Source organism: Neodiprion virginianus, chromosome 4, assembly GCF_021901495.1.
Source record: "Neodiprion virginianus isolate iyNeoVirg1 chromosome 4, iyNeoVirg1.1, whole genome shotgun sequence".
NCBI classification, from domain to species: domain Eukaryota; kingdom Metazoa; phylum Arthropoda; class Insecta; order Hymenoptera; family Diprionidae; genus Neodiprion; species Neodiprion virginianus.
Genome location: NC_060880.1, coordinates 27,830,776 through 27,847,630, shown reverse-complemented (window position 1 = coordinate 27,847,630; position 16,855 = coordinate 27,830,776). Strand labels below are relative to the sequence as shown.

General features: G+C 39.5%; 1 protein-coding gene across 2 annotated transcripts; it reads left to right on the top strand.

Annotated features, from left to right (window-relative positions):
* The first annotated feature begins 833 nt into the window (after positions 1-833).
* LOC124303148 (P protein-like) lies at positions 834-6,549 on the top strand. Of its 2 annotated transcripts, none has more exons than XM_046760027.1 (19): positions 834-998; positions 1,131-1,272; positions 1,954-2,052; positions 2,226-2,388; positions 2,575-2,646; positions 2,750-2,879; positions 2,970-3,042; positions 3,225-3,397; positions 3,468-3,574; positions 3,729-3,888; positions 3,953-4,024; positions 4,125-4,256; positions 4,432-4,686; positions 4,906-5,040; positions 5,109-5,303; positions 5,388-5,621; positions 5,708-5,966; positions 6,123-6,216; positions 6,319-6,549. In XM_046760027.1, exons 3-19 carry the CDS (start codon positions 1,962-1,964, stop codon positions 6,413-6,415), a joined length of 2,442 nt encoding a protein of 813 aa, XP_046615983.1. In that variant the 5' UTR covers positions 834-998; positions 1,131-1,272; positions 1,954-1,961; the 3' UTR covers positions 6,416-6,549. The 2 variants fall into 2 exon arrangements, with proteins under 2 accessions (XP_046615983.1, XP_046615982.1); XM_046760026.1 differs by having other exon boundaries at positions 834-1,026.
* The last annotated feature ends 10,306 nt before the right edge of the window (positions 6,550-16,855 follow it).

The following is a 16,855-nucleotide window of genomic DNA, read 5'->3' as shown; positions in this document are numbered from 1 at the left end:
AACTAGAGCGTGCACTTAGTTTCAAACAGAAAAGTATATCGATATTGATAAGAAAAAAAAAAATTGAATTCAAAAATTTGAAAGGGTAAATACAGATCAGCATTGGAGCAAAAATCTCGAGCGTTTGGATTTTACGGTATATTTGCAAATCCCGATGAATATTTTCTTCCTGCTAGTCTTTTTTCTTGTTTATTCTATTTTATTGGAATGTGTTATTTTTAATTGATTGTCTCGTATCTCGCAAACTGTATGCACGCTCATCTTTGCTTCGATCTCACAATATTTGTTATCTCCACAAAGAATTAGTAGAGAGCCCATTTGTTGAAAACCCAAATCGGTGCTTTCTGTAATAATCGACGACATGCTATCAGTAAAGCAACATGGTCAGATGGCATTGCTATGAAATGTCCCGTAAAATGTATTAATGTATGTGTTGAGAAAATTGCAACATGCGTCTTCAGCTGAAACAAAAATCAGCAATTCTGGTGAGTGATCACAAGGGGGAGGGGGGAGGTGTTGACAGAAAATTCTCTCTGCTCGAGTTACCCGGAATGCAGACTGCCTGCATAACTTATCCGCATTGTCGTGTTAGTTGAAAGGGTTTAGGTATATCTTTGAGGAGGTCTGGTTGACCTTGGTATGTTAAGTAACTAAGTTTACGAACTACTATGCACTCTACGACTGTTCATACAGCATAACGATATCTGTGCGACGGTGGTAGCGACATCATCGGCGAAAAGTATGACTGTTGGCCGATTTGATTTGAGTTAACGTGAGAGAAAAAGACGAACAACCCGTAACACAATGTCCGTCTCTCTCGTTTTCGAGCTACGATAGGCTCGATGTACGGCAGTTCGCGTTCCAGTCAGAAAAGCATTCGGTGACTGGGCTGAAATTTGATAACGTTGCATTATTCATATGAGAACATCGGGACATTTGTTAAACTTATTTTCATCACGTTTTCCGTGCACTCCGCACGGCAAACGATAAACATGGAAGTAAAAAAAATACAAGTGAAAGATGAAAGTAAGCTAGGAATTAACATTTCAAAATATTCGCGAGAAGCGTACACGTTTATTGCTAGATTTAAACACGTTACTATGTATTTATCTCTGGAACTTTGCCCACAGGTAAATATCTAGTAAAAACTGACCTTGATAACATTAGTTGAAGCATAGAGGATACAGTCTCAAGTCATCGGCGATTCCTTCAATACGTGCCAAGATTATTCCATCCGACCGGCCAGATTTGTAATTTAAATTGTGAATATTTGTGAGTGAACTATACGTTTTATACCCAGTAAATATAACTTTTACTCGCCTAGTCGAGAATTTTTATACCCCGTTTAAGACTTTAAGCACTACGAAATATTCAAACGAACTTTTGACACAAAGTAAATAAACACAGTAAATTCATAACACTACACGTAGCTCGTGCCGTATGATAAAAATAATATGAAATCTGCGATACTGCGGTATAAGATACGTTCAACAGTTATTCGCAAAAACTCAAATGTCCAGGGACAGATAAATTGAACGGTTACAAAATGACCTTTCGTCGGAAGGGCGATGAGATCAATGTCAGATCCCTGGCCGTGACTAACGGACTCATTCAAGAAATTAATTATTATGAACAGGTGTCAGACGATAACGTGTATTATCCGAATGATTACAATCTGACACCATGATGTTTTATTGTCGGTACGCCTAACCGCTTCGAAAATTAATGGTATTTTACCGATTAGTGATCATTCGCCGAGCGACGCTACCCCCGTCTTGGTTTCGTTCATTTACTATTTATCGGTCTGAAAAGTGACAACTTTGTGATCTTGTAGCATAATTATCAGGCGCGCGAATTTTGTTAAAAGTAATTATCTTCTAGCGCACTATACTTCGTGATATCGCAGTTTGAGAAATCGAACATTACTCTTCTAATTTCTCTTGTCGCTCGCAGTCTAAGAAATGTCTCATGTCGACTCCAGTGAAGATGATATTGGGCTTCAGACACCAAGGTTTCTCAGGCGAAGTTCCCGGTACAGTCGCAGCACTCCAGGTAACATATTTTGAATTTGGAACTTGTAAGAGCAGGAAAATGGTTCAGTGTTCGTCATTACGTTAACACTAAAACTACCGAAATTAAGACGAAGCTATTGCTACTAAAGCCAGGTGACTGGTCCGGTAGCTCTGGAGTTGAATACGTATACCTATGCACCAAAATATCTGCAGGAACACCCCCCTCGTCAGCTGGAAGTTCTGCCGCGATTGTGGGTCCTATTTCCCAAGAAGGGCTGCAAGTATGGAGTCAACTCCCGGAAGCAATTAAATTGGATCCTAGTTTAGCGGCATTTCGTCGGGAATACGAAAAGGTCTATCATAATTCGTTGAAAAAGTACGTAAAAAGTATGAGTATTTTTACGAAATTTTTTAATGAACAAAAGTGATCAACTTCAACGCATTCGAAATTTATTGCACGAGTTTTCGTCGCTACAGCAAAATGATTACCGAGATTACTCTAAGCCTTCACGCTGTTACAATAATACCTAGACTGATCAGACTCCTATCATCTAAATTGCAGCGATAACGGCACGGCGAAAATGGATTATTTGACAGTGAACATGGCAATGGGATCCCAGCATTCCCACAAGCAGTAAGATTCTTTGATCAATTGATCACGAGAATGTAATATGATAACGATAAATAATTTTAGTCATCTGCAACTACAAGCACACCTGAATTTATCCATTTTTTAGCAAGCCCGTACCAACGGAAGAAGATACTATTAAAGATGGGATAGACAGCCACAGTCACGAGTCACAGCCAAAACCAGCTTATCGGTATATTAAATTGGTACTGCTGGTAGCGTGCTGGTGTTTGTTCACTGTAAGTTTCAAAGATATTCCATTAGGCTATAGAATGTTCTTCCATCACTTGCGGTTATCGCATTAAAAGGTTTAATCTTCATGATTTCAGTTCATTCTGATGACCAAACGAGAAAAGGAAGGAACAATGCACCAAATTTCGGTCCAAGTGGATCAAATTCGAAGTATCCTTTTCGGCGGAAAAGACTTCAATGAACTAGAATCACATGGAAGAACATCAGTTTCTAATCTTGTATGTGGTTGAATGTCATCCAATTTTCTTGATTTTCGAGTAATATTATTCTTGGATATGAAGGTCATAAACAAAAAACACTTTTTCTCGATTTTCACTTGACTCCGAATTCAGGTTATTTGATACTCGAGCATCCGACGCAACGTCAAGTCGCCGTGACCCTGGAAGGTGCACTATTGCCACCTGTATATGCTAATTTAACGACGAACTATCTAACAGTGTGGCTGGAACTTTTGCACCCTGGTTTCAAAAGCAATCGAACATACGAAAACATAAAATTTATTAAAGTACGTCGAACGACTCAAATTTCGATCAATTCATTATGTTTCGTACTCTGAAATAAGTTGCAATTTGCAGAACATAAGTGAACCTTGGGTGTTGCCGTTGGTCTCCGAGGAATTGATAGATATAGTACCGGATCAAAGACAACAGAAGGTTTTCGAATTGGACGATTTAGAAATTGGGTATGTACTACAATTTCACTACTCTGTTTCTGATCCAACCCGATTCACAACGGAGTAAAAATACCCAATAGCAACATTGTGATATTAATTTGCTTTCTATTGCAAAGTCGAGTAAATTGGTAAATCGGTGAGGAAAGTCAGTATTGATTTTCAGGAGTTTGTCGAAAAGTCTCATCAGGATGAAGCTGAAAACAAACTTACAATCCAGCCTTCCGGTCGCCATGGGTTATGATCTTTCACCTATAAATATGGAGGATGGAATTATTTATGCGGCTGTTGTACTGCTCGGATTATACATTTTGATCATATTTGAGGTAAGAACTTCAGGCATTGAAAATTATAACTTTGTAATTATTTACAAAATATGCTCTGCTTCAGGTGGTTCACAGAGCATTAGCAGCAATGTTGGCATCAACAATGTCAGTAGCAATTTTGGCAGCATTGAATGAGGTAATTACCATCATTTCTGATACGCATTACAGATGCACACAGGGTTTTGAACACGTGCAATGTTCAGTTCATTCATTGTACTTCCATTATTTCCAACTAGCGACCAACAATGGCGGAATTGATCTCATGGATAGATATCGAGACTTTGTTGCTGCTGTTTTCAATGATGATGTTGGTTGCAATAATTTCAGAGACGGGAATATTCGATTATCTCGCCGTCTTTGCATATAAGGTGAGTATTTTACGAAAAATACAATTCGAAACAAATAAGACCCCCAAATACAGCTACCTACTGGCTGTACCAATTCTACTATTTCATGACACTTAGTCTAGCCTATAACCTCGGTCATGTTACTGTAACGATTAATGTGAGAGGAGCCAAGTTATATCCGAATGTCTCTTTTCAGATAACCGGTGGAAGAGTCTGGCCTCTAATTCATACGCTGTGCATATTTACCGCTCTCATATCATCATTTTTGGATAACGTAACGACAGTCCTTTTGATGACGCCAGTCACTATCCGGTTATGTGAGGTCATGGAACTGAACCCAGTGCCAATTCTCATGGCAATGATCGTCTATTCCAACATAGGCGGTGCTATCACTCCTGTCGGGGATCCACCAAACGTTATCATCGCCTCGAATCGTCACGTCATCAAAGCCGTAAGTCATACGGGTCATTCAAATCATCACCAGAAATTTGTTTTGGAAGTTTGATGTGGATTGGGTCAGGGAGTGAAGTTGTGACATTAAAAAATGTTCACCAAGGCTTCAAGGATTGACACTGCTTGCCCATATAGCACCTACCGTACGAATTGAAATCGTGTGTATAAAATGAATAATATATACTTGCATAATTTAATTTTCAATGATAATTTCTAGGGCGTTGACTTTGGTACCTTCACTCTGCACATGGGAATCGGCGTCATATTCGTTTGCATAGTCCTACACTTTCAGCTGAGATTCATGTTTCGGGATATGTCCCTTCTCAGATTCGACGAGCCTCAAGACGTGATGGTTGGTAAAAAATTCTCTCAACTAAAACACAAATGTGCAAACATATAAAACTGATTTCTATCTTTTAGGAACTTAGACACGAAATAGCAATTTGGCAAAGAGCAGCTGCCAGCTTGTCGAGCTACAGCAAAGACGAAGATTTGGTGCGTGGTACGCTGACCAAAAAAGTACACCGACTTGAGACCGAATTAAGAAAGAAACTGATGACGGGGAGCGTCGCTATAGAAAATTACAAGGCCAATCTAGAGGAACTGCAAGAGAAGGTATGAAAGAAACCCTGCAACCACAGAAAGATTCATCGAATTATGTACTAATTTACGCGCGTTCGATTAACCTCTGATTTTCAGTATCCAATCCGAGACAAATGGCTGTTGGCAAAGTGTGGATGCACCATGGTTTTCGTAATCGTCTTATTCTTCCTGCACAGTATACCGAATTTAAATCTCTCCCTCGGCTGGACCGCTCTTCTCGGAGTCCTCCTGCTACTGGTTTTAGCCGACAAAAAGGATCTGGACGGTTTTCTAGCTCGCGTCGAGTGGAGTACTTTAATCTTCTTCGCTGCTTTATTTATCCTAATGGAGGTGAATCGAATTGCTAGAGACGTGAACGAGTAGTGGACTACATCGAATTCGGTCGACTAATAACAGGACGAATTTATCCAACGCAGGCTCTCTCTCGGCTCGGATTCATTGATTGGATAGGGAAACAGACGGAAGGAGTAATTCTGTCCGTAAACCAGGACTCTCAATTAGCTGTGGCAATTCTACTCATCCTTTGGGTTTCCGCATTGGCAAGCGCCTTCGTCGACAACATACCGTTGACAACGATGATGATACGCATTGCTACCAACCTGGCACACAATCCGGAACTGGGGCTCCCTCTACAGCCACTCGTCTGGGCGTTAGCCTTCGGGGCTTGCCTGGGAGGTAAGCGACTCTTCATCATCTGGTATCTGACCTATCGCGACGATTTATCAGGTTGATCTCAGTTTCAATACTGTTAAAGGATTGCGAGCATGCCGCACGAGGTTGCCAGTTTGTCTGGCGGTCGTCTAGTTGAATTTACAGATACGGTGTTTGCAGGGAACGGAACTTTGATTGGAGCCAGTGCTAATGTAGTTTGTGCTGGCGTGGCTGAGCAGCACGGATATCGTATTACCTTCATGCAGTTTTTCAAGTGAGTTTTCCACCCTCGATCACTACTACTACTACTACTAATACTACTCCATTCGAGTAAACTGCCGATCGAACTCCTCGTACTTATACGTTTGACTTCCAGGGTGGGCTTTCCTATCATGTTAACAACTACCACAGTCACCATGGTGTATCTCCTCATAGCTCACGTCGCGTTCAGTTGGAACGGAGAAACCTTGTGACAGTCTCTCGGTGAAGAAACCTGATGTTTCTTCATATTTCAAATATATTTACAAAAATAGATGAATATATGAACCATTTACACATTAATTGTATCATTCGGTTTTACAATTATACGTTTCACTTTTTACTTTCATATGTATGTACGTTTATATTATGGGTATACACTCGAATATCATTGCATTTATTTTTACTTAATTACCGTTAAACGATAGGGAAAATAGCACTTTATAATGTGTTACCTATTCATGTATTAATTAAAATAAATCACGAGTCGAAAAAAATCACCTGATGCCTGTAATATTTTGAAATCATTGTAACGGCAATCGGTAACCACTGGACACTCCGCGGGTAAGATCTCTGCGAGCAAAGCCATTTGAGAAACTCGTTATCAACTCTGGAGTTGTGGTTTCATCAAAGACAAAAAACCGAGTTATCGACGCAAGAGCTCGCTCGCCACTGGTAGAAATCAGCACCGGTCACTGGGGCCATCTACCACAATATTGCGATTGCTGACCAATATTTAGGGTGTGGAATGATTTAAGCGAATGAATTTGCTCAAGGTGAATGAAAGTTAAAATTTCTACGAGCTGTAAATCTTCTTACTTATAATCCCGCGATCTCTCGGCAAGTTCATCTCGCTTAAGTCATGCAAAGTAAACGTGGTTTACGAAATAACTGTATACTGCATAAAGAAATTAGCATTATACGATATACCGCGAACATCTGTAGCTTGATAGACCATAGCGTATGTCTGTTGGGATGATCATGTGCATAAAATTACGAAGCCTATTAATGTTCTTCTGCCTTTTTTCCATCCATTTCTCATTATCGTCTTGACGCATGAATGAGTTCATTCGTGACTTTTCTCGACCCATACCGAGAGTGCTAATAAATTACAAACACTGTTGCGAGACTTATTATTTTATCAGCAGCAACAATGTGAACTATTAATCATTTCAGTACAGATGAATGATAGACAGATTCATGACGATCCTTCACATACCTGGGAACGAACGTAGAATGTTATTCTCATCGAGAATTATCGCTGACCAGTTACACAATTCAATTCGATTCAAAGCTTCTGACCATTTCATTATGAAATCGAATTCATAAAATACGTCAGAAGCGGTAGAGCTTTGATTATTTACTGTCCTCGGATGAATGATACAATAAAAACGAGCCACCGAATCTAGGTTAAAAAGGAAACAGGGTGCTTATTTTTTCTCAAGTGTATTCGGAGGAAGTATATGAAAGTTGGACTAGTACACTAAGCAATTAGAGGTAACGCGGTACAGAACTTGAATAAGAGAAAAAGTTAGATCCTGCCAAATAATATTTCGACCTTTAGTTTTCGCACGTAAAACTTTCTAAGGAAGGATCATACGTGCGTAAGAGCTAGAAATATGCAAGCTATGAAATCCAAGAGTTACGTACAGCTTGAGGTAAACATATTACAGTAAGGCGCAGTCACGACACCTAATTGGTTTCGTATCATTGTGTAAAATCGTTTCGATAGAAACAGTGACGATAAAAGGGAAAAAACTGAATATCATCTTTCAATCGATAACAGCCTAATGACATCCAGTAAAGTTGACAATGATTGCCAACGGGTTAAAGGACAAGCATCAAGCCTCGAGACTCGAGTATGTTCTACATCGAAACTCGATGAGAGAGTAAATTCTCAAGGACCTTTATCGGTGTTCTTATCGAATATCTTCCGAGGCTTAGTTATACAGCCCGCAGCCTTGGTCCACAGAGGATTAGAGGAAAACCATAAAATTGCCAATCTGCATGTTTCTGTACCAATGTGCCTTACAGTCTTCTCAGGCCTTATTTTTCCAATGTATACCGATTTCACGGGAAATATTTGTCAGCTCGCCACGAGGCCAAGGTGGCGACTTTCATTCGCCCTGCACGACCAAGCCTTGGATACGTCTTTAAATGGGGGAAATTTTTACACGTGTAGAAGAGGAATGGTGCGACGTTCAGTTGCTGAGGGTTTCATTGATGCGTTATAACGTGTCACGTCTTAGAGATCGGTTTGTTAATTCCAAAATAGTTGTATGCGTTAGTAGATATCATCATAATAATTTAAGCAAATAATGGAAAATTCGATCATTCTCGTAAACAGTTCTGATTATTCCCGACATTCCTGCTATGATTTGGTCGAATGCAGATGTAACTAGATATAGATCGAATATCACGAGTGTTAATTCAAAGACGCGTAGTTCCTGACCCCTCGGACCTCCTCGAGAGATGAGGTTTACGTGCGTGAAAGCTGATGAGGGAAAAAATAAATAAAATCAACTGATAGTTGGCGATCGTTGAGAAAAAGTAAAAATTGAGTCGAAGAAGCATCCGATTGCAGGCGGCTGCTGCAGCATTCAGGACGAGTATTTCTTTCGTTCGTTTTTGTGGCATAACTCCGCCAAGCAAAGAACGTATATCTAATCGTCTGCAAAAACAAGTTATTGATGTTTTTGATATGGAATTGAATCCACGCGCATAAATTTCTGAGAAAGAAGGTAAATTACCGGCGTAATTCATCGGAGGATTGGCAGAATGCAAAGCAACTCGCAATTACATTGCAAGGTAGGCATCGTCCTTGCATTCGACTCGCAAGCAGTTGATTTATTATCACCACCATTCACACTTTCGCAGTTATAAGTGGAAATCTGCAGTCACACTGATGATCTGCCAATCAATCATCTGCGACTGTTTATCAAAATTATGGATAAACCCAGCAAGGATCGCGGTAAAATCAAGGATCCTCGATCAATCACATCTCGATCCTAATGGAATCATTCAATGACACAAAGGCGGTGTTTAAGTTTTTACCAAAACGATTTTTCGACTATTATCTAGTCATAGATCGCCGTCGTCGCGTCACCGCAAATGCGTAGCTCATGTCACAATTACCGACCATTTCCTAGGAGCAAAAAAAGACATCCGAACGAAGTGGTCTGATTACAACTAGCGCTATAGAAAACATATAATAATTTATTATGCAACTCATGTTGCTTGATTGTTATCCAGGGATTTCCCCTGAGCACGACGTCGCGAATCGTACATAAATTTGTAATCAAGCCTTGGCTATAAGTAATACCAACGCATTTCCGTAATCAAGAACATTTGAACAAAATACTCTAGACGTAACGATCATTTATTGCAAAACATTACAGTGATACGCTCACAACAAACAATTCGTTTGGAATTTTATAGTAAGATTACGTAACGACTGATATTACATTTCTCTCTCTATTCTATTTGTCTCTCGCAGCAAACGACCTTTATCTTTATGTTAGGTAAGCCAATAGTTGCTTGAAGATTTCTTTACCTGAACGCGCGAAAAAACCCCTGATTCAGCATATAATTCCCACGAGTTTTCACAAGAACAGGCGGAGAAAATTATACGAATGGGGTTGATCAAAGTGAGTAATTTTCTTTTGAACTCGACTTTCAGCTGCGAGTATAAGTGAGTCGTAATAAAAGTATAAAGAATATCAGTAAAGTGAAAGAAGTTAATTCGGCGTTCACCCAGGCGATTACAAAAAAAATAATAATAATATGGTGCCGAGGAAAGTATTTTGCAAACTTTCATATGCCTTACTTCGTCAAAACAATAACACAAATCATACAAATACGACACTCTGCAGGACCGTAGAGTGTGATATCCTGCTTCGAATCGTTAGTTATAGTCTCTAAAATAAAGTTCTGTATCCTCTGCAGATTTGTCCCAGGCAACGGAAGCTAAATTTCGATACTAAGACGTTTTGAATGAAACAAATAAAAGAAGTAAGAACAACTATTTTTTGACCGTGTTGCCTTATTTTATCCAGTCGCATACTCTCCTTTTATATTATACGTTGTCCTTGAATTGCATGTGGTCCTAATTAATATTTATTCATTTTTACTGTAGATGCTTGATATAGAATGCACAGAATGTCCAATGATGATCTATAGATTCAAGTCAACAAGAGTTTAAATTAATTAATTTGCATGAAGAAGAATATGTGCATTCCATAGAAGAAATTGAATTCAGAAATATTCATAGAAACAAGGAATGTTTTCCACGCAATTCCAGATCTCTTAATTTTTCTCACAACTTCTCAGGAACAGATGACAAATAGCTGTACCGAGTAGTAAGGTTAAAAACAACTTTTGTAAGCTCCCGTGAAGTGAAAAGTTTAATTGTTTCTCCGATATATCACACAGGTGGTATGAATTACAGGACACAGTCTGAAAGATTCGATATCCTAGTAGATTTTTTTTTCCATCCGTGGTGTTTGCGAGGTGTGTCTTAAATCTAACGATAGAGAGTCGTTGCGAGGAACTCTCGTTTTTTTCATAATCTGAGACGGCGAAAGTTTCGAAATCTGCTTCTGATCTACCCAACATTTCATGCTATTCACTTTTGCCGGTTCTCATTATCGCAAAAATCTAAGTAAAAAATCTGCCAACCCGTCGAACGCCGAGATGAGTGCCAAAAAGAAAGTCATTCGCGTCCGCCGCATCTCGTTATCAACTTCTTGAGTAGAAACTCAACCGGGTGAAATTCGACCGCAGGAGTGAAGATGAACTGAAAACCCGGCACTGCAGTTTTCGACGAGTTAATTTAATACCTGCGCATCTTCATCCGCCTCTTCATATCATCTCGCTGCTGTGAAACGCGAGGCGAGTTAAGGGGTAACATCGCTGTGAAAACCTATAAAATGCACCTATTTTTTGTGTGGAAGAAAAGGTGATAAGATTATAATATTTGAGGGAGTTATAAGGCATATATTTAAGTATAATGTAAAAAGTTATTAGCAAAAAATATTCAAAAATGGGGACACTGGAGTCATTCTCGCAGACATACGGCACGCAGTGTAATTGGTGAAAATTTGAATTTGGAAAAAAAACTCACATAATTTGCATATTAATAACTATTTATTACCAAGTAATTGCCCTTTCTTTGGTCGAAAATTGAATAGTTTCATTCAAATACTCGCCAATTCCACAAAAATCAATATTTTCAAAGTCCCTTGGGTATTTTTCTAGCTAGACATAGACATAGACATGTATATTAAGTAATTTATTGCTAATACTTGTCGATGGTAATTTTTTGTATTATACTTAAATATATGCTTAATAACTTCCTTAAACATTATTATCCTATTACCTTTTTTCCATCCAAAAAAAGCGGTCAAAAAGCGCGTTTTTTTTGTTTTCACAGTGGCGTTATACGCAGCTGGGACCGTAACAGGGGGAGGCGTGACGACAACTTAGTTGCAATAAAAAAAATGTGGGATCCTTCGAGCACGCGGAGGTGTCCAGAGTCGACCTTTTCCAAAGTCGTGAGTTCATTGTGCAGAGAAGAAAGGTTCCATCGGTGAAGAGCATGGCTGCAAATTGCGTCGAAGCAACGTCCATGCCAGCGAATCGACCACACCGTTTTGCATTGACAAATATCCTGCATCGCGTAACAACTCGATTCATATATCTATGTTTAAACGGTCGTTGATTTGCGCTGATACGTAGGCGCAGAGGATGCCGTGAAAGTACGATGGTGGAACTATAACCTTCGCGTTACTGCAACTTACGAGATAATAATTCAAGGATTGTTGAAACTTAACCTCTTCGACTTTCGGCGTTAATTCGCAAAAGTATCTCGAATAGTCTGGGTGTGTTACCCTATTATTAAACCTGTATCCCGGCACGTAGATTCCCACCAATTTACCGCAGGAGGGAGGCAAGAAAACTAGACTCTTACGAAAGTTCAAAAAAGTACGAAGACCCGTTGACTTTAAGCCGTAATGACAGTCAGCCAGATGCGCGAAGCTGTGTCGACCATACATTGAACGAGTAGGTACATCGCGTTCCTGCTGAAAAAATGAGATAAAAATTATAAAGTTTTGCCCGAAGCGGAAGAGAAATTTTTTATCAGGCACGTGATGCAACACGTTCTCGCACGGATACCGCAGTCCAATTCACAAGCATAATACACGATCGCTTAAATTGGTTCTACAGCCGTTCAATAATTGATCACTTTGGGTAAAAGTCCGACACATACATATTTTTTTACTTTCTTTTATCGTAATTAATGAACCGTTGAACAAGCAACGGTTCAAACCCCCCAATTTTTCTTATAGCTACTTCGGCGCACCTCAGGCCAACTCAAAGAAGAAAAAGAAAAAAAAAACAGTCCACTGCAGGGAAAAAAATGTAATGTAGATTTTGCATCTGTTGTGGTGAATATATGGACAGCACTTTTTTGGAGTTAAATCTACGTCAATTGTGGTAGATCTACCTAAGCGTATTGTAACTCTTACTACCTATTGGTTTTGCAACTCTTATTATCGGATTTGTAAATTTTGCCACAATTGCTGTAGATTTAACTCGAAAAAAGCGCTGTCAATATGTTCATTACGGTAGATGTAAAATCGACAATATTTTTTCCCCGTGTACATTTGCGGTGCAGCATTATTTATATTTTAATCGACTTGATTCCACCGTGTAGGTAAGTTAAAGAGTGGGCAGCTTACAGCTTGCTACAAGATATGGTCCTTTGACACTTCGAAGGACAATTTGGTAAAATGTGCAGGGTTAAATAATGTATGCCCTCGGTATAAAGTTACGGCCCATCAGAAGAGTCAAGGTCTGCTTGCAGCCGGCAAAAAACCCACACCGTTTGAACGATGGTCAACTTCATCCAGGCGGGTATTGAATCACATTGTGAATCATACCTTGCATCACTCAAATCGCGAGGTTTCGTTTAGAAATGTGAAATTTTCATTACTCTCCGATAGCTTACGGCTGCAGAATCTAATTGCCAAGGTAATATGCAATTAAGGAGAGAGAGAAAGAGAAAGAACGAAAAAGTTATCGTTAACGAATGTTCGTCTAATTGCAATTTTAATCTCAGAATGTGTTACAACGAATCTCTCGATGTACCTCCGTGTTCCCGTGTGCTTACATTGGTATAACCACAACGCACGCATCTCATTAATTAATATTCTTGGAGGGATTAATTCGCGAACAAATCGGCCAACCTACGCTGTTGCTTCAAGGTGGATGTGTTTCGCTTCCTCAGTTTTTATACACATTTGGCAATAACAAAGACCGGTTAATGACCGAACACAGAGGGGGATTCACGTGAGTTTTTGCTAATAGACGATGAGTAATCACAAACATGAAATTCTCATACCGGACGCTTTCGGAGCTTGTCGTCAACCGATGTGCGGCAATTGATCCGATTCCATTTTAATGTCACTATTAAATGCCGTTGAGTCAGATTTCTGGGCAATAACACAAGCGCGTTCCAAAACTCGAGTCGTGGGATGCTTACGACTTCTTTTCAACCACGTTATTATCATAACGTGAAGTCATTTTTCCATCGGGCAATAATTATGTCGGCAAACTGAAACGGATAAATCTCCGCATGTTGTTCTCTGTGGTGTGAAATTTTCCATTGTGGTAGAGATTTCGAGCCGTGTAGCTCTTTTACGGTCTTGAGTTGGTGAAATTTATTTTTTCTATATTTTCTTGTATCACGAAATCATTATTTTTCCATTCGAATTACGCATCTCCCAAGGATTCATGGTCTTCCATTGCGGTTTCTCTGATTGCACAAAAACCAGAAATAACCAGTGACATCTCAGTGTGTATAATGTGCCGAAAAAACAAGCCTCTACGTTCCGAATCATGTTCGCAACATTCCATGACACAATTTCTTGCTTCTTGTTTTAAACAGGCAAATTTTTCGCAAGTCAAGTAGCAAGAAAAATATTACTATTGAGACGTAAAAATTACTTCCTTATTCATCTTATGCACCATAACTGCACTATGCCCGCCTGCTGTGGTTGGCAAAGCCGTCCTTGGTCAGTTAAACAGTGAATAAAAAACTTGAATGCTCCTGGAATATTTTGTTGTTTTTTTCCTTGTGCATTGCGTTTCGCTAGCTTTCTTCCTCCCTTGCCCTCTGTATGCTGGGTGAGGTAATGTTTATTTTTGTCTGGGTAGAAATTCACGAAGGGTAAGTTCAAATGACGCTGGGGAATTCTCTGAGGCTAAGGTTCAAATAATCAGTGAGAAAATAGAATTAATAACGAGGGTGTTGTTGCAGTATGTTTTATACCAGGCAATAGACACAAGGATGGAGCAGAAACGCTACGGACACGGAAGAAGAATATTAATGTTGAAAGAGAAAAAATGCTTCCTGATTATTCATCTGATGCGCCATAATTGCAGTATACTCGCCAGGTGTATTTGTCAAACCCGTCCTGGCTCATTGTCAGTCTCAGTGAAACAGCGTATAAAAAACTTGCGCGCCCTTGACAAATTTTTTTTCTGTCTTTTTCCCCTCGTGCACTGTTTTTCTCTACCTCTCTCTATCTCCCTTACCCTCCGTTTTGTTAGCTAAGCTAATACTTATTTTTCTCTGGGTAGGAATTCATGGAGGCTAATTTCAAATGAGGCTGGGGTCTTCTAGGCTTGATTGTGAGGTTTAAATTGTCAGCGTACTTCCTGTGCGAAATTTTGTGAAATAAAAATTTGAACATCAACGTCACGAATGACTCTAAAAAGTAACAACTTTATACATCTGAGATGATCTCAGATCAGGAGTTAATTCATCTTGTAAGGGAACCTCTGAACAGTGCTTTTTCAAAATGATCAATCTCGTTTTTGCTACCAGAAAACATCCAGACACTGCACCGCTCTGCAGTATTAATGGATCGTTAAAGACAAACTGTTAAACTCATTTGCAGCCATGACCGAAATCATGATCCCAGAAAATATCTAGAAAATTTTTATATCAAACGGGAGGGGTGGAAATTAAAGCTAAGTAGGTATAATTTACATTCACGCTGAATATTTTCATTATATCGCAAAGAGTTGAACACAGTCCAACAAGTCGATGGGGTTGCGGTTACTCGGAAAATCTTCGGAACCACATGCACACCCATTGAATAAATATGAGTTTTAAATACCATCAATTATCTATCGGTTGCGGTTGTCGGTCGCAACTCCTAACTCGATGGTTAGTGTGTTTTTACTTCTTATAGAATAATGGAGCTGCTCATGTAGTTTGGTGAACACAGGCACTTTTTGCTAAGGCAATTCACCATCAGTTCGTAAAAATGAAGAGTTCCAATGCTGATGCAAATGCTTAAGGTATCTCGATCACGCGTTAAGTATCACAGGCATAAAGGTAAATTCAACAAACGCTGTATCACCTTGTGGCAGAAGCTGGATTTTAATTGATCTCTTGTCACAGGAATTAAATGAAGTAAAACAAATCAACTTGTTGCATTACTATATTCAAGGCAATAGTTAATAAGCTAACATTAAGCTGAACTTAAAAATGCATCGCGCGTATAATCTGCATAAATAGCGAATCCCACGTGCCAGCATCCAGATAATTAAAATATGAAACATAGTCTAAGGTGTTTGTTCAATATTGTTACTTTAATTATCGTTTTCCAGTACACGCAAAAGGTATACGGTGAGATTTTCGAAACGAGTACTTTTAGGCAGATGGCAATTCAGGGTAAATCTTGTACCCCATTACGTGACTGAAACCACGTGGTTATATTCGCCATACCTGAACCTACGTGCCAGCTTCCACTAAAGAGCCAAGATCCTTCCTCTCAGCGAATCATCGCCTCATGCACCGAATGAACGCCGAATACTATGGTGCGGAATTACGAGTATTGGTAAAAGTTACTACACTGATGTCACAATAACTGGGTGACGGAATTTTAAGAAGTATAACCACATCGCAACCTTGTAACATTTTTCACAACGCATCGGAAAGGTCATATCTGTGTTACCTATATCTATAAATTTCCACGAGATGGTCGTTTGTCACCTTATATGACGTGGTAACGAAAATCCACTGCAGTATCAAAACCGTGACACTACGGTGTCATTGGGGCCGAAGTCGCCTGAAAATTTGCGCTACGTGAATTAAAAGTGAGGTCATAGTGGTGTCCAAATAACGTGCAGTGTATTCGTGTCCGTAGTATGAGAACGTTAGCACCTGTTATCTGATTTGCGTCGAGTTGAATAGAGTGAAAATAAAATTAACTTCGGCGACGGGTATTAGGGTCTGGTAGGTAGAGTCGTGTGACTCTTGAATTGGAGACTATTGTGGCGGAGAAACCCAGCAAGAGACTCACATAGTGCGGGAATCTTCTCCGACCAGGATCTACAGAGTTTGAACATTTGATTAGCACAAAGAATGTTTAAGCAGCCCATCCGGTTTGCAAATTCCGTGAGCGACCAACCTTTTTCTAACAACGTGACTCAAACGTGATTTTGTGATGCATTATAGTTTAAACAATCTATTCCACTACGATTTTTGAGGCATGGTTGCTTATACCGGCGACCGAGTGAGTGAAGTTTTATCCAATATAATCTGCATATCTAAGAAGAAAAATCGATGAAGCTTAGTATTC

What these genes read in the sequence shown, in the direction of transcription:
- LOC124303148 (XM_046760027.1), top strand. Translation starts at nt 1,962, where the DNA reads ATGTCTCATGTCGACTCCAGTGAAGATGATATTGGGCTTCAGACACCA. An exon ending in AAAACATAAAATTTATTAAA is followed by an intron (nt 3,398 to 3,467) that starts GTACGTCGAACG and finishes TGCAATTTGCAG; the next exon opens with AACATAAGTGAACCTTGGGT. An exon ending in TTGGACGATTTAGAAATTGG is followed by an intron (nt 3,575 to 3,728) that starts GTATGTACTACA and finishes ATTGATTTTCAG; the next exon opens with GAGTTTGTCGAAAAGTCTCA.